Genomic DNA, 25123 nt, shown 5'->3' with positions numbered 1-25123 from the left:
TGCCTGCTATTGTTTGAGGATCTGCTGAGTCCAAGGCCTCTTGCTGGATGCCGGGCCAGTGTAAAGATAAATAAGACAAGTTTGTTGCTGGTTTTATCTTACCGTGGAATTAGATCCTCACAACAACCGAGTGAAATAGTCAGGACAAGGGTTATAATTTTCATTTTATATTTGGAAATAATAAGCCAAAGGGAGATAAAGCAGTATTCTCGGAGGCACACAAACAGTTAATATATGTAGTAGTTCTTGGACCCATGTCTTCTGCATTCTAAGAGGGACTCGGTTCCTTTTCAGAGGTAGTTGGGTAGTTTTCCATCTCAATGAGAATTCTGCAGCAGAATCTTCAAAGCATCAAAGGGATGCTGGTGGAATTAGATGGGACATAGGGGAGAAAACTAATGGTCATGTCATCTTGAGGGTCTTTGGAGGGGGGATCCTAGCTGGAACAGTATTTCAGCTTGGAGCCTCAGCTGGTCATCTTAGCATTTTTCCGACAGGCTTCTCCATATTCTCTTTAATTTTAGCAAACGTTTAATGAGTGCTTTCTATGTGCCAAACACATTGCTGTGCATTAGGGAAGTTCTTGAACTTGTTTGGGAGCATAGACCTTTTTAAGACTCTTGAAAACTTTGAACCGCTCCTCAGAAATACTTAAATAGTTTTATGTAATTTCAGGAGCTTCATGAATTCTCTAAAGCTAATCCCTGGAGCTCCCAGTCAAGGAACCTTTGTCCTGGCTGGCTGTACCAAGATGATTGAGACAGGTCCGCACCTCAAAGAGCTCCCTGTAATGGGGAGACAGTATAACCAGCAACTTTCTCAGCGAGGTCACGCTACTTAAAGGTAGTTTGTAAAGTGCTTTGCAAACAGATAAGGGAGTATTTAATTCTCCCCAAATGTGGGTGGCATGAAGTTGTCAGCAAAAGCTACTAAGAAGAGCTGATACCTTATTCGATTGACATATAGAATTCCTTGTTTTGGTTAATGCCAGTTAACAGGGCAGAATCAGCCAGGGCCCCATCTCTAATGACAACAATAGCTACCATTCATTGAGCTTGTGTTGTGCTGGGTGCCAGGCAAGGACTTTCGTATAAGTTCTCTCATTTGATGGTTGCAGAATACCCAAGAGATAGTATAGTGCAGTGGTTATTAAGGCTTTGGATTCAGTCTATATGAGTTCAAGTTCTGCCAGTCACTAGCTTAGTGACTTTGGATAAGTTATCTACCATCTTTAAACCTCAGTTTCCTCATCTGTAAAAGGGAGATCATTAATGGTGGCTATATCTATCTATCTATATCTATATAGATAGATACTTTTTTTTTTTTTTTGGAATAGCTAACATTAGAAGTTAGGAGGTTACCCTTGGGAGGTGGAGGTGGGTAGTGACTGAAGGGATCGTGAGGCAGCTTCGGGGCTGCTGGTTATGTTCTGTTTCTTGATCCGGATGCTAGTTGCACAGGCATTTTAGTACATGAAAATTCAGGCTATCAACTCACCCATGTACTTTTTTTGTATTATTATTTTATTATTTTTTATTATTTTTCAATAGAAGGTTAAACTTAGCAAACATTTCTCGTTCCTTGCCATGTGCCCAGCGTTGTTCTGGGTGCTTTACATTGTTATCTTGGTATCCCCATGGGTACAATTCCAGGCAGACTGGCTCCAGATCCCACAGAATTGAGCTCCTGTCTGAGGTCACCGCGAAGATGAAATGAGGGCACCATCAGGCACTTAGTAAGTGCACAATGAATTTGATACACTGCCGTCTTCATAGTAACCTAGGTAGTGGGTGCAGAGTGAGGACTTGCCTCTGTGCACCGTGGCTCCAGACCTGCCCTCTGAGAGTTGCTCACCCTCAGCCACTGGACTCGACCGCTCTGGCCACATACTGCGTCTTCCTGCTGTGGGGAGTAGAGACTTTCAGTCCAGTCTGTCAATTCGCCAGGGCGGGGCCACCCTGGGTGACTTTAGAGCAGAGGTTCCAGGGAGGCAGGTTGGGTTCCTCCTCCCTAAGTGGTGGTGTGAGCTCTCACCTCTGCTTTAGAATCGACAGTGACTATGTTGAATGACATGGACCCAATCAGCGTGTGGATGACTTGCCGCCATTCAGATAGCTTTGCCTGTTTCCATTTAGTGTAAAGTTTTATTAAATGTGAAGTTGTGGAAATATTCACAGCTTTCTGTTCGGGTTTATAGGGTGAGCTACTCTGATTACAAAACTTAAAGATGTGCCCTGGGAATAAGTAATTGCCATGTTTCCTGACGTTAGTGAATCGTGTACCACCTTTATTATGACTTTTGTCATATCAGTGAACCCTCAGTATTCTATTTACTTTGTATTTTAAAATCATTTTAAATTTAGATTTATTTAAAATATTTTTGAACATTCATCCATCACCTCCCCGAATTGCTTTGTACTCTTTAGAAAACACTGGTTTAGTTCATCCCTGCATTTTACAGGGAGCGAGACCACTGAAGGTCTTGCCCAAGGTCGTACACCGGAAGAGCCAGCTGGAAAACCAGGACTCCTGACTGATTCCTGGTCCAGTGCTCCGCTCCTCCGCATTTCCACTGACTACTGGCAGTGGAGGTTAAATGTCTATGACGTTGATTTATATTTCATCTATTAGCTGTGCTGGAAATAGCATAGGTAGTGAGGTAACCCATTCTTGCTGCCTCCCCCCAGAAAGGGGGGAAAGTGAATCAAGTAGCAGAAAATCGGTAGCAGCGTCCCCTCAAGGTCTTGCTTTCAGATAAGCAGTGGAGTGGCCTTGGTTTTCCTGGAATATCGTGGCTTCTGTGACTATTTTCTGGCCTACACCATTATTAACTGAAAATGTACCTCACTTCCCTTAAGCAGCTACTGTTCAGAATGGTCAGTTATGGACGTGAGGAATTACTTGACTTCTGTGTACTGGAAATCATTAGGTTTTAAGTCCTCGGGAAGTGACTATGTTTAAGAAAGTATTAGGTGGAGGAAAGAGAGTTAGCCTAGTGCTGTGGTCAGTAGCATGGACTCTGGAGTCAGGCAGGCCTGGGCTTCAATGCTGTTTCTGCCATTTATAAGATGTGTGACTTTGGGCAGGTCACTCAACCTCTCTGAGCTTCACTTTTCCTTGTCCTAAAGTGAAAATAATACTACTAACCTCCTAAAGAATCATCATGAGGAATAAATGAGATAGCATCTTTAAAATGTTCTTAGCAGAGTGCCTACACATAGTAAGCACTCATTGAATTTTTTTTTTTTTTTTTTTTTTTTTTACTCATTGAATTTTAACTCATTATTTTAGTAGGCATTTAAAATCATGTCTTAGAACAAGGCTGCATTTGTATGAATAAAGGAATACATTGTTTCTTTATAGCATATTGTAATATATAATGTGATATCAATGTAAGTTATGGTATAATTGTATATTATAACGTTAAACTCACATCTAACATTTGTTTAGCCGCAGTTCAAATGCAGTTATTGACTTCAGAGCTACACCTCTTAACCATTATCCTGTAATGCTTTTCTCTTAGTGAAAATTTCCCAAATTATAGATAACCTGAGGCAAACATGATTTAAAAACAAATCTGAAATCCTCAGTCACATTTTAGAAGGTCGCATGTTGATTTAATCAAAATTAGGAATAGAAAACTATTGTGACACTTCTGGCATATCAGCTTTGGGGGAAAAATTACGTTCCAGCAGTATATGAAACATATCATATAAATTATAAGGAACGCCAAGGACTCAGGAATGACATCTGAGCTAATTTGGAAGGGAGGGAAGAGGTCTGGAAGCTAAGAGGTCTCATCAGAAGAGGGCAGAGAGAGTGCCAGATATGTAGAGCTTACATTTAGGGTCCTGTCTTTGAGGGTGATCTGACATGCACACTACTGGGGGACTCCACTGATAGTCATAACCTTTTCCCTTGTGTTTTGGGGTCGTCGTTACTGTCTCTTGCCAATGTTTTGGTCTGTCTTCAAACAGACAACTGGGCCAGTAATCTTGAAAACCCTCACATTGGCCATTTACTGCTCAGTTTATTGGGCAGACGAAAGGGTCTCGGTGGGGCATAAGCCACTGCAGTGTTCTCACCTTTTAATCTGCCTGCTTCCCGAGCTGAGTCCTTAAAGATAAGTTTTGCATCTTAAGTAAGTAACCAACCTCCACAAGCTTATCCAAATCACATACAGAGAGCAAGGTTGAAAGCTGGTGGTAGAATGCTGTTAGGCGAGATTTATACAGTATTCTGTTTTAGAGCAAATGCCCACTTGCCTTGAAATTTGAATATAAGAGATGGGGTTTCTATCAGCAGTCTTAGTATTTTAATTATTTAACTTAAAATAGTGTTTTTCAACAAGCACCTGTCCAGGCTACCACCATCTGTAGCCTAGACAGGGCAAACATTTTCTTCAAAAGTCCATAGTGGGAATTCCCTGGTGGTCCAGTGGTTAGGACTCCGCGCTTTCACTGCCAAGGGCCCAGGTTCAGTCCCTTTTTGGGGAACTGAGATCCCACAAGCCGCATGGTGCGGCCAAAAAAAAAAAAGTTCAGGTAGTAAATTTTATATATATATACATATATATATATATATATACACACACACACACACACACACACACACACACACACACACACGCACACACACACTCTGCACACCATATGATCTCTGTGAATGGGTGTGGCTGTGTTCTAATAAAACTTTATTTACCAAAGCAGGTAGTTCACCAGCTGGGGTTTGCTGACTCCTGGCCTAGAATACCTCCTAAATGGTCCTGCTACTCTTGTCCCCTTAGAATCTATTGATATTTTCCTTGTCCAGGGGCATTTTTTTAAATCATAACTCAGCAGGTTACTCCCCTTACTAAGCCTTGTAGTTGCTTTCCATCACCCTTCATATAAAATCCAAGCCCCAGAATTCCCTGGTGGTCCAGTGGTTAGGACTCCATGCTTCCACTGCAGGGGGGCACAGGCTCCATCCCTGGTCAGGGAACTAAGATCCTGCAAACTGCGAGGTGCAGCTAAATACATACGTAAACATAAATAAATAAATAAGTGAATAAAATCCAAGCCCCTTCCCATGACCTCTGAAGCCCTATGTGAACTGCCCTTGCCCACCCCTTGGAACACATCTAGTTCCTTCTGTTCTAGTGACGTCAGCTTACCTATCAAGCTTTCTCCTGCCTCAGGGCCTTTGTACAAGCTGTTCCCTCTGCCTAGAATGCTCTTCCTCATCATTTAGGTGTCAGATCACATCTCACCTCACGGCAGCCTTCCCTGATCACCCTGTTTAAAGTAGCTCTCCTGAGGACTCTGTATGTCCTTGTCTTCTCTTATTAGTATCATGCTTATCACCAGCTGAAATGATCAGTTTACTGATTAGCTTGTGTACCTGTGACTCCCCACTGACTGCCGACTCTGGGAGAGTAAGGACCTGCTTATTCTTGTTCACTGCAGAGCCCAGGACATAGACACTCAGCACTTGTTGGGTGAGTGGCCTTCTTTTACAGCCCTGGTATTTGTGAAGGGCTGGTATCTTTCCCGTGTACAGAGCTCCTTTGTGTTCAGAGAATGTTGTTATCTCTTCAAAAACTATGAAGCAGATGGTATTATACCCAGAGGATCTTAGGCAGAGAGGAAGGGGACTTGCCCAACACCGCAGAACTAGGAAATGAAAAGGACGAGACCTGACCCAGGATACCTGACATTTAAATTCTGCCTTAGGTTTTGAGTATCACGATTGTCTTTGGTTGTTTATTTGTTTAATTTATGTTGGTCCCAGAAAGTCTCAGAATTCTGGGCACATTTGGACAACCTCAGGAAAACTACCACTGAAGACATAGGTCTGGGACATCTCTGCTGGCTGCCCTTAATCCACCCTTGCTTGTTAGGCTTAACTGAGGGACTAACATCAAGACCAGTTGTAAATATTCCTTCGATTAAATCAAAGAGTTAATTTATTGTGAAAATCAAGTTTAATTCCTAATGGAAACAAAGCAGATAAGTGTAGGAAGCTCTACATAGCATTTGTTTCTAGGGGAAAAATTGAATAGCTATGTTCTGTTCTTTGATGATGAATGTTAGAAGTTAGAATAGCTCTCAGAGGTTATCTCGGTTTCTCCAGCACAGGAATCCTTCCAAACTAGTCTGGACAGATGGTCATCCCCCTGCTGTTTGAACTTCCAGTGAAGAGCAGCCTGTTGTTTTACGTTTCTGTAGATCACATCATCACTTCATAGGGGTTAAAGTCAATAGGACGAATATATACCTAAAGAGCTGTCAACATTTGAGCAAACATGGCCTTTTAAATATTGCTGCGGAATTTGTTCCTTAAGGGAATCCTGTGCTGAAACCTTGAACAAAGTTCTTCATATTCTTGGCCTGCTTTTTTCCTTAAAATGTGGTATATATTTTAAGTGATGACTTGAAAATTTGCTTGTAGAAGACACATTTTTGGAAGTATCATTTCTAAAGACACATTATTACTAAGACCAAAAGGGAACTCAGTTAATAGTGCAGAGTCCATGTCCTGTCACAACATTGCTTTACGTTAATCTCCATCGGGGGGAGAAATGGGGTAACAGCCCTTTAAAGAAGACTCTTGTCTTTCTCCCTCGATGGAGCCATGATTTGTTACTGAGTATTTAAATCTGATTCTCTCTGTAGATTGCTGCTAAAATTGATTCAATTCCTCACTTGAATAATTCCACACCTCTAGTGGACCCCTCAGTGTATGGCTATGGAGTACAAAAACGGCCCTTGGATGATGGAGGTAAGTTGCTGTAAATATCTTTGCCTTTCAGGTGGTAGTGAACCTGCCAGTTAAGTTGGAGTCTATGTCAGCCATTTCCTTAACAGCTTTCTCCAGCGTCACTCTCTGAAGAAGAATGCTTGTGGGGAAGTATTTAAGATGATTTTCCTCAGCAGTTCTACGGTATTTGAGTTCTTACTTGCCTTGATAATACGGGAAGTCTTTTCGGCTGGGCTGTAAGGTAAAAGACAGTCTTCGAGCATCAGCTTGGAAATAATTGGACTGATTCGAGAGTTTTGCTTGATTTAGCCCTCATTTATTCCTCAGTGCACACGTGGGAATTGAAGATCCCACTTTCCTCCAAAGAAAAGCTGAGATTTGGTGCATGGCCCTGTGGAGGCTGTGGCTACATACTGACCTTAAAGAAAGGAAAGGGGAGTGATGACCTTTTTTCCGTTTATCTGCTGGGTTTTTTCCACCATTCCCATTTATAACAGGCTCGTTCTAGCAGCATCCATTTTTCTTTCATTCATTCTTCGTTTATTTCATTGGTTTGTTGATATACCCTACTCATCCCCAAAAGAATTTGAGACCACTTAGAAGTGCGTCGTTACTAGCACTTTGGCAAAGAGTATCAGATGTGTTTCTGCAGAGAACTTGGACTTCCTTTATCATATTTCATCTCCCACAAAGTAGCTCTGTAAAAGGGATTCTGAAATACACTAGATGGCACGTGAATATGCACGTAGTGGGTGGGCCAGTGTCTTCTCTTCCTGTCCTCAATCTGCATACGTACCCAGCCACGTATGTGTGTTCATATTTCTGTGATACCTTATTAAGTGAAAAACAGTCAAGGTATACAACAGTATATATTTTGTAATCTCCTTTCCCAAAAAAAAGTGCATGTTTTATGTTCATAGAAAAAATGTAGTTTGGCATGACTAATTGCTCTGGTCTCTTTGGAGATTCTAAAAGAGAGATCGCCATCGTTTTTTTAAGTGGGAACCTTTTTGGAATAATTACATAGACTCACACGGTGCAGATTTTAATGGAACAACCCGCAATTTGGGTGTAAAAGTTCTTGTCTATTTAAAAATATTATTAATGTTCATGGTCACTCACAGAAAATCTACCACAGGGCCACTGGAACTAAGGTGAACATTTACACTGCTACTCTGAAACGGTATCTTGCGATCATCTTATATTTGATTGGCATTAGTGATTTCTTAGACCAAACATGAGTGATTGCATTATCTACATTTTTGCTTTAGCAAAAAGCTGTCATGCAAAGCAACCTTTTTTACCTTTTCGGGGCAATCATGTTTCAGTTCCTCTTATGGGACATCAATATAAAAATAACAGTAAGTTGTCTGGCTCTGAGCATATGTCTCATTAATGGACAGTGTGTCTCTCTGGCCCACCATTTCCAGAAATTGAGATCAATACATTCCACAACTCTCAGCCTTGTTTTCACCCACCGCGTGGAGTTGAAGTGTAAAACTTGTGCCCACAGAGAAGAGTATCACTATGTCCTTTGCATAATGAATGCCTGAAAATTTGCAAATGAAACCTCTGGCATCTTGCAGGCTTTTTTTCTCCCATTAATCCTTTGCACACCCATTTGAAAGAATGTTGCTCGTTAAGTCACCAGTCAGTCCAGAGTCTCACTTGAAACTCCAGTTCATTATTATATGTGTATCGTCACCTTTTTTTTTTTTTTGAGAACCATAATTTTTTGCATTTTGGGGGACTAAGTTCTTGTGATTAGAGAATAAATACACTTTTTCTCTTTCCTCCCCCCAAATATTAAGTCTCCTTTAGTAGGAAAGAACCGAGAGAGACCCTTTCCGCCTTGAACCGCGTCTCCTGTCATCCCCAGGCCTGTGTTTTACCATGACGACAGACTGTTTTTGAAGTATGAGAAATTTCTCTCAGGCCTTTTACGTTCTACATAACGGTTTGATAAAGTTAATCCTCTCTTCTGTTTAAATAACAGAATTACACAAATTGTTTGTTTTTCTCCAAGTTGGTCTCTTTGTGTAGAGTTTGAGATTTGCTGTGGACCTTAAGGAGAGCTGGGCATCTGGGGCCTGCCCCAGCCTCTTGTCAGTTGTCTCCTGACAGGGGTGAGGTCACTGGGCCAGTTCTGTTCTCTTGAATAAATATGTGGATAAACAGACCCTGTCAAGGAAAGTGATGTTCGTGTTTACCCAACAGCTTTCTAAGGGTCACAGGCTTGCTGTTTGTGAGATGAAAGTTTAGAAAAGCAGAGACGAACAACAAGCAGGAATGCCGGCACTTTTTTCTTAGCAATAAAGATTTCCGAGGGCTTTGCAGTTTTTTGTTTGTTTTGGCTTGGGATTTTTTGAGGGACATTCATCAGATCACCTCTTTAGCAATATGAACTTGCAGACTTTCCCGTGAAGCCAGGTTCTTTGACCTCTGGGAGGTTAAAGTTCAGTCCCCTAGAAGTTTTTGGAGGTGTTATTTGGGTCTGTTTAAAGGTACTTCAACTCTTAAGTCAACCATAAAGAACCTTAACATAGGGCTTACTCAGGACATGGAGATGTGCAAACACGTGTATGAATGGGAGGATTTTTTAAAGTGCTAGGCAGTAAAACAGGAGGAAAGCGATTTGAGTTCGTTGTGTTCTGATGTAGAAAGCGATTTGGGTTAGTTGGGTTCCAAGGCAGTGGTGAGTTGTCCGTCAAGCTGCCAGTTCATGAGCTCACCTGGAACCCAGCAGGAGCTTTGCACCCAGCGTCCAGAGCCTGCCTCGGTCCCTGATCTGGGAAGAGCAGTCATCCTGCTGCCCTCCCACCTTGGGTCAGGTCATTTTCGCTGTCAGCGTCTTCCGTCTTGGCACCCACGCTTTCTCACGGTTTTTGAGGTGCACCCTGCGGATTCGAGAAGCTCCCTGCTGGTCTTGGTGTGACAGTGGTTCCATCCAGTACTTTCTTCATGCTTCTGCTGGAGCCCATCGAACCAGTTCCATCCCTCTGCTCTATGACTTGTGGCAGCTTCCAGTAACCGGGGGGCCCAGCCCTTCCTAACCTGGCCACCGCCTCCTGCCCTTCCAGTCTCGCTCCCCCGTTCTGCGCTCTGCAGCGGCCTAGTCAGCTTCCTTCTCTTTGCTCTTCCAGAGACACTTCCCCCATCCCAGCCCTTTACCTGACTGACTCCTGCTCACGCTCAGTCTCGGATGTGATGTGACTCCCTCCTGGCAACCTGTTCTCATCCTCACCTTTTGACTTTCTTCAGTGCCCCGCTCGCCTGCCCTCTCAGGGTGCCCCCTCCCTTCTTTCGTTTCCTTCGTCCCCTTTACTCCTCCCTCCCTCCCTGTTCCCCCTCTTCCTCCCGTTCTCACACGCCCACCTCATCGGGAAATAATAAATGGCACTCTGCTCTGAACTTCGACAGCAGTTCACTTGTCCCCTCCTTGGGGCGCATTTCATCTTCTTTATTCTGCAGGTGACGGGACGTCACGTCCCTCTCCTACCAGATTCCACGTGCCATGATCATAAAGACAGTTTATTTCCCTACCTACCTCATGCAGTGAGTGAATAAATGCATGATACCTGAGTTCTCCTTCTGTGTATCCTATGATAGCATTTAGGAAATTGTGTGAAAAGGAAGCTCCAGATTTAAGAGAGTAGTATTAGCTCACTGCTGTAGAAATGCAAGTTTAACTTTCATCTAAATCAGAAGTTGGCAGGCTTTTTCTTAAAGGGCCACGTAGTAAATATTTTAGGCTTTCAGGCCGTATGGTCTCTGTCCCACCCACTCAGCTCTGCCAGTGGCACTCGAAAGCAGCCGTAGACAGTACGTATACAAATGAGCATGGCTGGGTGCCAGTAACTGGTTGTTTACAGAAGTGGAAAGCTGGCCCTCAGGCGGAGTTTGCCAGCCTCTGATCTCAAATCAGCCTTGTCAAATGATTAACTCTAATACTTGCTTAATCGTCAGTTAGGAAGGTGTACAGAGGGTCCCCACTCCCCTAATTTCCTTAAACAAATCTCCTTGTCTCAGGTTCCACTCTCTGTCTTGACTGCTGGAGAAAACAAGTGGTTTCTACTCTTTACGTAGGGCTGGTTGACAGATGGAAAAGGCACTCTTCCCATTGTCCCCGCCATATTTCGAGGGGCAATGAAAGCATCTTCTCCAGTTTTTTTTTTTTTTACTCTGGGAGAGTTTTAGGTAATCACGTCCCCTTGAGCTCTTTTAGTTCAAACAGACCACACTCTCTTCCTGTCTAATCTGTAAAGAGTGGCACCAAAATCAGAACCTGGGGTGAATAAAGCACCATTGCTGCCATTGCAAAGGGTTGGGGTTGGGCAGGGAGTGTTATGCTAGTGGCTTTGAAAATACGCCTGTCTTTTCTACCAGAGACTTCGATACTCACGCAATACCATCTTAGCTTTACCACACTTCCTGGTCTTCTTGTGGAATGAAGGAAGGAGAATTTTTAGGGGTACTACCGAATGAATGATTTACAGGAAGATTGGAATAGAATATCTCTATGGTCCTTTGCAAGTTTTATTTCAGCACTTGTGGCATAGGGCAAGGAGAAGGAGGAAAAAAGAGTGAGGAGGAAAGAATGTTTTAAATTCCAGACTTTCAGAGAGAGAAGGGGGATGAGAGGTGCCCGTGCTCGGGAGTGGCGAGGGCCAGTGTGCCTGCAGCTGCGTGGCAGGGGCGTCCGTGCAGCTGCAGGCACGGAGCCTGCACCACCTCAGGCAGGATCCTGCAAGGGCCAGAGCCTCTGCTTTGGGAAGAGAGAAAAGTGCATCTCAGAGATGCTCATACGCTCCCTGTATGGAGGGTAATAATGATGCTGCAGGGCTGAAGAGCCAAGACTAAAACCCGGTCCCTGAGGGTTGGAGGGGGTGGGGGAAGATCTGCCTTTTACAAAGTGGGGAAAGTAAATCAGGGGTGTTGTCAAGCAGTAGACTTCAAGCCGGGGTGCATGATGTCCTCCCAGGGTTAGGTGGGTGTGGACAGGTTCACGGGATCCTTCCCCAGCTCTTACGCTTCTGTGCACCCTCTCCCCTAAAATGGATCTCTCTGAGAATTGTGTCTCTGCTGGGGATGCCACGTGGGCCTTCTCCTTTCCACGCCCCTTTTCACGTCACCCTTCTTTAGTTTATGGCGGTTTGTCACCAAGAGCGGTGAAATCCTCAACTGCCTCAAGAGGGGTGAGTCCGGGATCCTGAGTGGGGAATCCCAAGACGATAAAAGCATGAGAGTCTTGGTAAGAAGATTTTTATTTTATCCAGGTAACAGCTCATGGCAGAGGCTCACGCTGTCCCCTCCTCCCCTCCACCTGACCCGTCCGTTTTAGGATTGTAATTCAGAAGTGAGTTGTCGTCACGTGAGTGCATATTAACACATGTGTGAGTTGGAAAAGGGAAGTGAGTTTTTTTTCCTGGCAGAGTATGATCTGACTGGTTGGTTTGACAGTTGGCTTAGCCAAGTAGATGAAATCGTAGACATCTTCCACGAAAACGAGTGAGCTAAATCTGCAGTATCAGTGTTGCAGCAGAGACATAGCTGAAGCCATGTGCAATACCTGACACTGTTTGCACCCATTAGCCTAGGAAAATAACTCAATTGTCAAATCAAAAGGGTTTCATCGCTTTTCAAAATTCTTTTAGGGAATATATGACCCAGAGTGGTTCTTGACCCTGGCTGTATGTGAAAACCACCTGATTAGCTTTTTTTTAAAATTTTATTTATTTTTTATTTTTATTTTTGGCTGCATTGGGGTTCATGGCTGTGTGTGGGCTTTCTCTGGTTGCGGCGAGCGGGGGCTGCTCTTCGTTGTGGTGCGCGGGCTTCTCATTGCGGCGGCTTCTCTTGTTGTGGAGCACGGGCTCTAGGTGCGTGGGCTTCAGTAGTTGTGGCATGCGGGATTTGGAGCACAGGCTCAGTAGTTGTGGCGCACGGGTTTAGTTGCTCCGCGGCATGTGGGATCTTCTTGGACCAGGGCTCGAACCTGTGTCCACTGCATTGGCAGGCGGATTCTTAATCACTGCGCCACCAGGGAAGCCCCTTGATGAGCTTTTTGCAAAACTAAATATGCACTTACCATTCAGGCCACGGTTACACTCCTGGGCATTTATCCCCAAGAAAAGAAAACTTGTGTTGACACAAAAACTTGCCCACACATCTTCATAGCAGCTTTATTCATAATAGCCCCAAACTGAAGCCCAGATGTCCTTCAACAGGTGACTGGTTAACAACCTGGTACCTCCATGGTCTCCATGGAATACCACTCAGCAGTATAAAGGAACAGACTGTTGATACCTGCAGCCACCTGGATGGATCCCTAGGAAATTACGCCGAGTGAAAAAAGCCAACCCCAAAAGGTTACATACTGTATGATCCCACTTACATGACATTTTTGGAACGGCAAATAGATCAGTGATCGCCAGGGTTTAGAGATGGAGTGGTGGGAGGGCCCGTACAGCATAAGAAGAGGCCGGAAGGAGCCCTGGAGCCTGAACTCCTTATTGTAGAGGTGTCTGGAGAAGTGGTTTGACCAAGGGCGGGTACCTGATAAGTGGCAGAAGGAAGACTTGAAACTGGGTCCCTGTCTCATATGCTGTAATAGGGAATGCTTGAGAATGGAGACTCCAGAGTCTGAGTTTGGGGTTTGAATCCCAGCTCTGCGTGGTATTAGCTGTGTGGCTTTGGGCAGCTTGCTTTACTTCTCTAAGTCTGTTTCCTCACCTGTAAAATGGAGATCATATTTACCTCATGAAATTATCATCAGGATCGTAAGAAGTGATTTTCACACTTTTAAAGTACTACTTACAATGTAAGAAATACTCATATCTCCCTCCATCAGAACTAGTGACTACACACATACTAAAATCACGTGTGTAATTGAAATTAAAACTTTATGAAATACGTATCTTTAGTATCCATGGTCCCTTCAGTTTTCTATTTCATTTTTAATAAAGCTGGTCATGACCCCCTAAATTGATTTCATAGCCGCTGGATGAAATGAAAATAAGGCACAGTACTGTAAACAAGTATCATACCCTTTATTTTTCCTCTTAATTTTTCTCCCGAGACCCTTGGGTGGGCACTGGAACTGGGGAGGGGTGCAGGTGGGGTTCCTAACACCTCTGCACTCCTGGAGACCAGGGTAGGTTGCTGCTTTCCCCATGAGACTCTCACCTTGAAGGCAAAGATGACCTCGTTCACCATTTCACACCCCGGACCCGGCACAGTGCCCAGCGCCTGAAAGGCATGACGGTTCAGAGGTCACGTGGGCACGGGCACTCGCTCACCTGTGCCCTTTTCTGAGGGCTTGGGTGTGATCGCGCCTCTATCGGTCAAATGGGACGGGTAGTGACAGCATCTGCCTCGCAGGGCTCTTGTAGGACTAAGTGGGTTCTTGCAGGTGAGGCACCTAGAGGAGCGCCCTTTGAAGCTAGTGGTGGTCTTCTTCCACTCGCAGAGCATGTCAACTGCAAGTGGAAGTGACATTATTGAGATAAACTTGGATTTACTCTCACCTTTAAAAAATAATAATTTGCCAAATGAGTTAGAGATTATGTGTCTAGGGACTTAGAGCTGAGCTAAGTGTGTCAGTTTGTTGTGGCTCTGGGATGGGGGCTGCTGCCTTAGAACACAGGAAGCCTTCGTATTGTCCTTGGCAGAAAAGCTTTTTAAAAATGCCTTGGAAACTGCAGACGTCCCTGCAGCTGACTGCAAGTCTCACTGACCTTAACCGGGGCTTGGAAAGGCATCGGTCAAGAGTCGAGGAGACTGGAATCCAAGCACGGGCGCAGGAGGGTTGTGTTCAGAGGCTGAAGAGGAAGGTTTGGTTTATTGCTTTGTTCTGCTGGTCATAGGTCACATAAGAACTGCCAGTACTTCCTCTCCGGACCTGCCTGCTCACCTGCCGCAGGTCTGCTGCTCTGTGCATCCCAGGTCTTGTCTGCACTGGGATGACGGACGCTTTGGTCCCTTGAGCTTTTTTGAAGGGGAGTGGGAGGGGGTAACCGTTAAGATTGTTGTGTATTATAAAGCTGGGTGTGTTCGCCAGTGATATTTTGATAGCATTTCTTTGGGGGGAAGAAAATGGAGACTTTTTTCCTCCTCACTAATGGGGAAAAAATGTGTCCAGTGCCTTATTTTTTTCAAAGATCATGCTTGAAACTGGCAGAGGGTTACTCCTCAGAAAGGATTTCTCATATTGTAGCGTGAATATTTTCTCTAGGAAGCTCATCTTCCCATTGCCCGGGCGGCCTTCCATTACACAGCGCGCAGGATACATGAGAACCACACCTGCGCGTGTTGCGCCGAGGGGAACTTTGGAGGCAGGCTGAACCGTGGTCGACCAGCAGGTGCCATTAACAGGAAATAGGACTGATTTTATTCAGCACTTTTCCTTTTTTACAGTAAATGACAGTAGTTACCATAAATTGAGCTTGATAGGCGTTGCCATTGCCTCCCTCGCCTGACCCTTTTCATCCTAAAGACGCAGAGAAGCCCCTATTCGTGGAGTCGGACGTTAGCGGTTTGCTGTATGAGTGCCCAGTGCCCCTCATCTAACTGCTGGTTTTCATTTTTAGGCATCAAATGGGAATGTTTCCGAAGGGAATGAAACTTTAAATGGCGTTGCAGCCTCAGGCTACAGCACTTGCATGGAGGAGGGAGACGATTTGCCTGCTTAAGAGTCCACCAGCTCAAAGAGTTGGATCTGGATTTGAATTTGATTTCGTTCTTCGGTGCTGTGTGTGGCTCTCAGCAGTCCGTCTATTTGTGGGATAGTGGTGTGTGCACTTTTATTTTCGATCTCTGTAGGCATCTCCACTTGGCAGCAAAGCAGTTGGCTGTCAGAAATGATACGGTGTGCGTGACACCCGTCACACGTACTTTGCCAACAGAAAGGAATTTCCTTTTTTTGATGAGCACAAAATTTCAAATGGCTTTTGACCACGAGCCCTCTGAATGTTCTTGTGAATCTCATGAAGTTCTTTATGGTAGTGTAGCCCTTGACTGTGTTTCTGCGGCTTTTCTGGCTGAAATATCAGAAAATCATCAGCCCTTTGACACCTCTTACCAAACAGCACAGGAGACCAGGAGCCAAGGTCCCGCCACGTTGCCGCGTTTGGGGACTGGGCACCTCCCTTCTGTGTTTGCATCATTTCAGGACATTTTAGTTCCTCTGTCTTCCCTGGATTCTTTACCCGAAAGAGAAGAATTCTGACAGTAAGCAGGGAAGCTGAGCTTGACCCTTAAATAGAAACACGGGGCCAGCCACACTCAGCAGCCCTCTGTCGTGGACCTTCTCCTTCAGTGTGTTGTTTTCATACCCACTGCCCTAAGTGTGGGCGTCCCCTCTCACAATGTCCACCTTTCACGTGGAATGGGAACCATGAACACTGCCTATCCCAGGTGAGGGCGTTTGTCATATTCAAACTGGAAATGCAAAAAGAAAATTTTAAGATTCAGTAAAAAACAATTCTGTTATCCCTGAGATAAGCAGGTTAATAGTACGTAATGTCAATATTTTGGCTGTAGACCATTGTGTTGCTGTTGATCCGGGAGAAATGTGGTATTGACTCAATAGCTTCGTGTACTTTTTGCTAGCATGCTTCTCCGTGCTTTTTATTCTTCTTTTAAAACATCATGATCTGGTTTCTTTTCCTTTGTCGTTTTATGACCAGCTCCTCCCCGGTCAGAGAATGACAGGGTTAAGTTCAAGCAGAAAGAAGACTATATTGGAGACCTAGATTTCGGATGTCAAACCATTTCAGTCTTTGTTCTGAGGTTGATGTAATTGATCCTTCCCCACTTATCGCATATCTGTCCTTCTTATAACTTTCCCCAGAGACATATTTTTGAAAGCTCTTGTTAGCATATTGTAAGATTCATTCAATTCCTTATAAGACAGTTAGGATTTATACTTTTTTGTTGTCTGCTGACCGTGTTTCCTGGGCTGCATTTTCCAAAAGGGAAACACCACAGAATCATTTTTTGCTGATGGCTGGTGGAGACACTCATCAATAGCTGAAAGAGGAGAAACGAACAAAAAGCGTAGATAAAATGGTGTTGTGGGGATATGATTGCAGAGTTGGTTTTCATCATTAGAGCCTGTTGGGCACCGTTGTCTCTGTGAAATGGGCTTGAAAGGCGGTTGCTGACTCTTAGTGTCCGCTGTATACAGACGGCAGTGGTGGCTCAGCGAAAAGGCCCGGGGAGGGAGGAGGCCAGATCCTCTCCTTGAGAAGCTCATGCTCTTGAGAGGGTAGGGAGAGCGGAGGGGGTGCCCCATGGCATGGCCGGCGGGAACATATGTGCACTTTCTCAGTGACTGCAGCTGCCACGGAGCAGTCTTTAACAATGCTTCTGAGCTAGGAGGTTAAATCTTCTCATTTGTTTTCAAAAGAGAAAGAAGGGACCCTCGCCATCTTTACATTGAGTTTGGATCCCAAGCAGGAGGGAGGTAGGAAGAGAGAGGGATTTAGGCGAGCAGGATTTTCTCCCAGGCCTCTCAGCATGTGGACACACAGATCAATTTCTTATCCTGCGTTCAGCTGGACACTGGGTTAGAGACTGTGTTGATCACAACGTCCCCTCCTGTTTCATATCATATAACACATTCATTTCAGCCACTGAGCCTAAATTACTGTTTGCTTTCTTTCTGCCTTTCTTTTTCTCCCCCCCCCCCCCGAAACGGTAAGAACTCGTGTAAGGATGAAGTTAGTTTATCCGTGCTAATGCTTTGATTTTTCTTTTCTCTTTCTCTTTGCCACAGTAGGTAACCAGTTAGGGGCCTTGGTACATCAAAGGTAAGCAGTGGGTTATGTTTTATTATTTATTGATCATTTCTAATTGTTTATTGATCCACCATCTGTACTAGAGTGTTAGAAAGTCAGAGGTTGAGAGTGTGAAAAAACATGGGCTAGATTTCCTTAAGACTCAACTTTTTTTGTAGTCCTTTCCAAGACAGTGTAAGCTGAAAGGATAAACTAATACAAGATATTAAAACGCAGCCGTTATCCTGTGTAAACTTAGAAGACTTCTGGGATGTTGGCGCTGCTCTTTCTGCCCACATACGTTGAATTTAAAAGTAGAGAATGTGAGAATTGTCCTCCTGGCTGGATGGTTTTCCCAGCATTTGTTTTATGGACCCTGACCTCTTCGCTTGAGCAAAGCTGTGCTGAAGAAGTGTGACTTGCTGGGCTTTCACAAGATGGAGCTTGTGTTGCTCCAGTCATCACGGTCTGGGAGGTGGGAGCCCAGGTCCCCCCACTGTAGTGAGAGGCCTGGCAGCAGAACCTTGGATGGCTGCCCTGTTGACTCCCTTCCTTAGTTTCCCCTCACAGAGTTCCCTTAAACACTGAGGATTTAGAGAGAGACAAAGACCTCTGGGCTTTAAAAAGACCAGTCTGTAAGATGGAATATTTGTGGTCACAATGTTGTCATTCAAAAAAGGATAAAATATACAGGAAACCGCCAGGAAGGCTTCTCTTCCCTAAGGGGTGAAATTTTATGCTGTGTATTTGTTACTGTAACATGTTATCCTTAACGTTCACCAGCAATGATACAGTTGTATCCTCTTGTGTTCTATGCAAATGTTTAGGAGTTTCTAGAAATCACCAGGCATCAGATAACCAAAAGATCTATTCTGGGGTTTTTTAGTTATTGTTTCTTTGTTTGCTTTGTTTTTTAATGAATTGAAATATAGTCATTGAAATGAGGTTGTGTCAGTATCAAATGTAACTTTCCTATAAAGCCGTAGTTAATCAGGATTTTACTTTCCAAAATGTTTGTACTTTGTGCATTAGACCAGTTTCAGCCTTGCATTTAGAATAGAGCTTTGTCTTCCAGGAAGCCCAAAGCAGTTTATCCTAATACGTTTTTTCCTCAAAGAGAGTCTGCTAAAATTGTTCCTGCGGGCTGAGGAGCTGCCTGAGTTTTGAGTTGTGCTGGTGTTGAACCCCTTCTAGTAAATTCCACAGTACTGTTTCCTGAGAGTAGACAGCTTGTGCTGCGTGTGAGCAGCAGCCTGGCGGCTACACATACGAAGCACTGTTACCCTTCACTACCATCAGGAAACATCCCAACAGGGACCCCCCGTCTATTGTACGACGTACTGTTAGGCCAGCCGAGCCTTGGCATTAACAGCCACACTCTTACTGATTAGGAAGCTGGGAATTGCCTGATTTCGGTGTGAATTTGGATAAAGAGGTAGAGATAATCCCTGTGCATATGTAATCTGAGGGTGTAAACACAAGAAGACTGTTTGCTCACATCAGAATGATACAGTGGCAGTGCTATTTATGATACTGCATTTCTTCTAAGTGCTGCACTTTCCCTGAAAACATGCACTTATTCGTTGCTTTCCATGATGGGTAAGAATCCAGCAGTGTGAGAGATGTTTAAAATGCTCACCTTTTTTAAAAAACTACTTGCATGTAGCTTCCTCCTAAGGTAAATGTTTAGATTTAATTGCTTTCTGGGGTGTTGGGCAAATTGGATATTGTCCACAGTACACCATACAGCAAATTTGAAGAGTTGTTTGAAAGAGCCAGTGCAATAGTTGGTTTTTTTTTAAAAAAAAAAACATGTAATGGATGGGGTAGCATTTAACAGAAGCACGTTGCCAAGTAAGCAAGGTAATTATTCTGTACTGGTCAGCACTGATTAGGCCTCGGTTGGATACCGGTTCCATTTGGGACGTCTCACCCTAAAAGGCAGATAAATTAGAGGGAGGCCAGAAAGCAATAAAAAGATTGGGAAACAAGGAATATTGAAGAGTAGTTGTCCCTCGTCATCTAGGGAGACTTGAATAGAAGTCTAAAACACTCCCCACTCCCCAGAGGATCTTCAGGTGTTCAGCAATACTGAGGGTAGCTGTAGGAAGAAAAGGCAGTGGTTAGTGCAGTTAGTTGATGGTTTAATGAAAAAAATAGAGGTTTCCTCCTCTGACACAAGGAAAGGGGAGGCTTGGATCTCTTCAAGGAGTGATGGACCAAGGGGTTCATTAGATGACAGTCTTTGTGGATGGTTGTGGGCTTGTGAGCCAGATTGGCATGATTTCTTTTAAGCCTTTATCTTCTAACATTGCCAATATGGGAAATTTGGGGAACCTAAAATGACTGCAGAATTCTTTATTCTGTGTATTTTTCCAAAATGTTCTTTGTTTTTAGGGCAGTAATAACAGAAGAATTCAAAGTGCCTGATAAAATGGTTGGATTTAGTAAGTATCCACATTATCTACTTTTTCCCTCATTTCTGTTCCTTATTTTCATTTTAATCTCTCAGTGGGAGTGTCACCCATGGTAGAATGCTCCGCACATCATGTTCCCTAGAGCCCCGGAGCACTGCAGGGAGACCGGAAGGTTGGGCCCTGGGTCCCCCCCTCCCCCACTTCAGCTAGAGAACCCCATGTCGTTGGCTGTGTTTCACATGCAATTCCTGTGGGCTCGCTGAGGCCAACCTGATTTGTTGTGCTGTGAGCCAAGTGTGAATGTTTGCTGAATTAATTGTCACACATGTGTAGTTAAATATGGAATAAAGGGGGCATGTTCTCACCCTGTTTAATTTGTTTCAGTTATCGGCCGGGGAGGTGAGCAGATTTCACGGATTCAAGCAGAATCTGGTTGCAAAATTCAGATTGCCTCGGGTAAGGACTACTTTTTTTTTCATAGATCTCAGTTTGGTAGAAATCAGTCTTTTTTTTACAGAGTTTTTCATATTTAGTACCTTTGCTTGTTGCTTAGAAGTTTAGGGGCTTGGGTAAGTATATGTGATTGCTGTTTTCCTTGCACTTTTGGAGCTGACCTCCCAGTTGAGAACCAGAAAAACCAGAGCCAAAGTGGGCCCAGAGATGATGCCGCCCGTCTGGCCTCTGGGGAGACCCTCTGCAGCTCTGGGCCCGGTGTGGCCCCTCCCAAACACCTGCTGGTCTAGGACCTCTGTTTTCTGCACCAGAATGTTATGCCAGACATAGTGGGGCCTGGACGAGACCTGGGGCTCTGGGCTCATGCCTGGGGACTGCTCGCCGGCTCCCCTGGATTAGACCGTCCCTGCCCTTTGTGGAAAGAGGCCATCTGAAGGTTCTGGCTAAATTAGCACATGTTAAACACGGCTCAGGACCTTTCCCAGCCTGGTGCATTTTGACCATGTGATATGGAGAGAGACAGACTGAGGAAGAAGAGTTTTTACTTTCGTTTCTAAGTTTCATCATCTGAGTTTGACCTCTTTCCACAGCAGAGGATGGGATTTGGAGGACATTCGACCACAGAAGTGTTTGTCATTTTGAAAGATACTTAGTACAGTGTCTTGAAAGCAGTTACTGCTGTTAGCTATTTCTCTTTAATTTTTTTTGAATATGAGTTTTCAGAGGCAGTTGTTTTTAGGAACAAAATAAAGCGTCGTGTGTGGTGTTGGAAAGTAAGATTTTTTTCCTCTCTTGTCAAATGGCCTGGAACCAGTTCCACATGGGTGTCACTGTTCTCTTGAAGTGTTCATGCAATTACTGGTCATAACTCTGATGTGCATGCCATTAAACTCCTTACGAGTGTGCCTCAGAACTGCAGACAGATAACCATTAAACTACACTGCAAATGGACAGACTGAGGAGCAGCGGGTTGAGTGACTGGCACTTACTAGCACGCAAGCGGGTCAGATGTGAAGCTGAGGCTGGTAATCAGGACCAACTCAGAGACCTCTGCTGCGTCCTCCCAGCTTCCCCTGCAGGACTTGTTTTCATTTGGAGAATCTAGGGTGGAGCTACCAGCTTGATATTCTCTCCACAAGTGGAAGCAAGCTGTCTTTCTCTGGGAGCCGGGCCTTCTGTGGGGCTGGTTTAGGAACCAGCCCGGAGAGACAGTCCGTACACAGAGGCGAAGGTGCACAGTTGCCTGATGCCCACCAACACACCTCATCTTCTTGATTCTTCTTATAGAGAGTTCTGGGATTCCAGAGAGGCCCTGTGTACTTACCGGAACCCCAGAAAGTATTGAGTAAGTTTATTTTATTTACTTTTTCCTTTCACTCTTCTTCCTCCTTCCCCAGATGGGGAGAAATGGAAGGGCAGAATTGTTACTGAACACTGTCGATCTGTGCGGCAATCTGGCCACGAAAGCAGGTGCTTCCTTAGAGAAGGATCTGGGAGGTTGCCACGCCAGGGGAGTTGTTCTGTTACCTTAAACACATAAGGTATCACCTTTTTTTCAAACCCCACAGAATTTCTCACAGCTGTCATAACATCTGCTTCATAAACCAGGTCCTCGAGAGTGTACTTTCACCCTGCCTGAATGCTCTCATTAACTCGCTTCTTCCGTGTTAATGTCTCCTTCACCTGAGCAGGTCTGGATCAGTAAGCCTCTCACTCTGTGAAGCACTGAGAATCCTGGCATCAGGTCTCTTGCCTGGGGCTGATCCCGTTGCCCTTCTGATATTGGTGAACCAGATGAATCTACTCTTTGTGGCCATTGCTCCACTCAGAGGGCCATATGGACTGGCCAGAGGCTGTTTGGACTTTTGGGCCCTTACTGCAGCCTTAAGACTAGCATTGCTCTCCTGGTACACGCATGCTTGGAGCCTTGTACCAGATGCAGGCCTCGTAAATCCAAGAAGCCCCTGGGGAAAGGGGAGGCACTAACTTAGAGTCTGCTCTCCTTCCTCTTTCAGTCTACCGAGTAGCGTTGCATTTGGGGACAGGAGTGCTGAGATTATGTCTGGCTCTGTAAGTAGGGCTGTTTTATTGTTTCCATTTCTCAGGGAGTCTAGATGAGTTTAAATTTTCTTGTTCTGCTGTAACATTGCAAGCAGTGAACCAGAATAAATATCACTGGCAGGTGTGCATTATAGGGCAAGCAGGATGCTTTTGCTGGAGTCAAGGCACTTTTCTTCCAACGCAGGTTAATGTAGTACACAAGCAAAATATTAAAAAGCTGCTGTAACTGAGAAGATACACAAAGGCTCAAGACTGCAGAAGGCAACATCTATTTCCTGCCATTCGCTTCTTTCTTCCTGCTCTTCTAAACATTCCTGCTTCCTCTTCTACCCAAGCAGTGGAGGCAATGGGATTGTAACTTTAGGAGGAAACAGTTTTTTCTTCAGTGCGCAGTATAGCCAGCCTGTTTAGTAGCTGAATTTTTCCCTATTAAAAGAACCACGAGGGCTTCCCTGGTGGCGCAGCGGTTGAGAGTCCGCCTGCCGATGCAGGGGACACGGGTTCGTGCCCAGGTCCGGGAGGATCCCACATGCCGCGGAGTGGCTGGGCCCGTGAGCCATGGCCACTGAGCCTGCGCGAAGAACCACAAAATAGATTGTACGTGGTGATTTAAAGAATAAATACTGCAAATAACAGCCAGGGGAAATTCTGGTGCAGAAAAGGCAATTGGCCCAACAGATGACCTCGGCAGGCTGGGTGGTTCTGTTCCAGCATTGCCATTCCCTCCCCAGTCTCCAGGTGAATCGGCATAAAATCCCACGGGAAATGCAGGCTCTTGACAGTCTGACATGGAAAGCACAAAGCAGGTGTATATGACTGTACAGCTGCACCTGCCTCCTTTTTTCCCCACCCCTTGAAACCAAACTGGTGATTTGTAGCCGTAGCTTAGAAGTCATCGAGCAGTCTGGTTGGTTATGGAGAAGAAATTTGGAGTTTGAGAATTCAAATGATGATTACTAACCCTTGCTTTCTCTCTTCCCGTCTTTCTCATTGCTTTCTCTCCTGCTCTTGTTTAACAAATATCTGTTGAGCGTATGCTCTGTGAGAGGGGTTATGCTGGATCGGGGAGCAGCAAGAGATGCAGGGGGTCAAAGGTAGACAGCTGCCACCAGAGCAGCTGACATTCGAATCGGAGACAGGCATGTCTGTGGCGTGCACGCGAGACACAAGCGCGAGCAGAGGGCAGACGTGGAGGGGCTGTGTTGGAACGTTGCTGTTGTGGTGTGCGTTGCTTTTAAATTCCAGCCCAGTAGCGTGGCGGATGGCAGAGACCTCCTGGGTTGTGAGGGCAGGAGCTGGAGCTGGATGGAGGGCTGCCTTGACTCCTTCGCGTGTTCCCCCGGTGCTGTTTCCCCTTCCTGGGCGCCTAGAGCATTCATTTAATGCTGGCTCTCTTGTGGTTCTTTTCCCTCCCAAAGACAAGCCAAACGGCTCCTGGGACAGATTGTGGACCGCTGTCGGAATGGACCTGGCTTTCATAATGACATAGACGGCAACAGCACGATCCAGGAGATTCTCATCCCTGCGTCTAAAGTGGGGCTGGTCATCGGCAAGGGAGGGGAGACAATAAAGCAGTTGCAGGTGCGTGAGCCCTTGGCCGAGCGGCGCTCGACAGCCCTCATCCTCCTCCATCTTCCTGGGTTGGGAGGTTCTGTGCGGCTTTGGCGTGTCCCAGCCGGGCTGGCTGTGCACCACGCTGCAGAGCTCCCCACGAAACCTCTGCCCGAGTGCCTCTGCGGATCTGAACATTTTCTGTGGCCAGGCTCGATGCCAGCTGTGACGCCAAGGCCTGGGGTCCCTGTGAACTGGCAGCAGCCACTGTGGCGATGAAGCCCTGTTAGGACTCTCAGATAAAAATCCTGTGTCCAGAGCCAGGGCCCTGAGCCAGGAGCACTCTTGCTCGTTAGTGGTGAGATCGGAGTTACGCTCATGTACTTTTCTAAGGCTCAGGGTCCTCGTCTGTAAGAGCAGGGAGGTGCCGGCCTCGCTGTTATAATGAGCTAAAATAATACCCGTTATTGTGATTTACATGAGACCCTTAGTGCAGAGCCTGCCACTGAGTAAATGCTCCGTCAACACTTGCTGCTCTGAGCTCCAGAATCCCTCACGTGAGACACTTGGGCCAAACGTGTTGTAGGTTTAATACCCCCAGCAAGTTTTGGGGCTGCATCCCGTAACAAGTGCAGGTTTTCATGGCTAAACCTAACAGTCACACTCCATGAGAGGAGGGCTGGAAGTACGCTCGCGTGAGTTCAGGTTAGTTTTGCTGCCAGATTTAGTTCGGAGCAAACTTCTTTCCGAGCTCTGGGCTTTCAAAGTTGCGGGTCGGAGTTGTGGCCTGCCTGTGTGCTCTCGTATAGCCCAGTCCTTGGATGTGGAAGGCATTCTGCCGTGGAGTCCTAAGAGTTCAGACTTTATAGAGTCCCAGAATCCAAATTTTGGTGCCGCGCTCATCGGCTCTGGAGCCTTCAGTAGCTTACTCAGAGCTCTCCTCTGTGAGGTCGGGAAGTGGTGGCCCTTCCCTCCCATTGCTGTGCGTGAGCTCTGACCACGTGACGTTAAGTAGATTGTCTAGCTCGGTGCTTAGCATTTTGTAAAAGTAGCTCGTTCACATTTAGATATTCCAGGAACCGGAAAGGGAGGAGAGTTTTGGGAAACGGTTTTCTCGGTCAG

The 25123-nt window shown here is 45.3% G+C and overlaps 1 protein-coding gene across 5 annotated transcripts in view; it reads left to right on the top strand.

The window, feature by feature from the left end:
• Positions 1 to 25123, top strand: part of FUBP3 (far upstream element binding protein 3) — a 49332-nt gene that overhangs the window by 5340 nt on the left and 18869 nt on the right. For 4 of the 5 annotated variants that reach the window (XM_067742948.1, XM_067742945.1, XM_067742947.1 and 1 more), the window contains 6 exons: positions 6657 to 6762; positions 17519 to 17552; positions 19917 to 19966; positions 20321 to 20392; positions 21677 to 21734; positions 23869 to 24031. In XM_067742948.1, the coding sequence (XP_067599049.1) occupies positions 6657 to 6762; positions 17519 to 17552; positions 19917 to 19966; positions 20321 to 20392; positions 21677 to 21734; positions 23869 to 24031 (483 nt within the window). The remainder of the gene's footprint in view (positions 1 to 6656; positions 6763 to 17518; positions 17553 to 19916; positions 19967 to 20320; positions 20393 to 21676; positions 21735 to 23868; positions 24032 to 25123) is intronic. The other variant, XM_067742946.1, reaches the window with a different exon arrangement.

The sequence above is a fragment of the Pseudorca crassidens genome, chromosome 7, assembly GCF_039906515.1.
Source record: "Pseudorca crassidens isolate mPseCra1 chromosome 7, mPseCra1.hap1, whole genome shotgun sequence".
Lineage (NCBI taxonomy): Eukaryota > Metazoa > Chordata > Mammalia > Artiodactyla > Delphinidae > Pseudorca > Pseudorca crassidens.
This window is presented reverse-complemented; position numbering and strand designations above follow the sequence as displayed.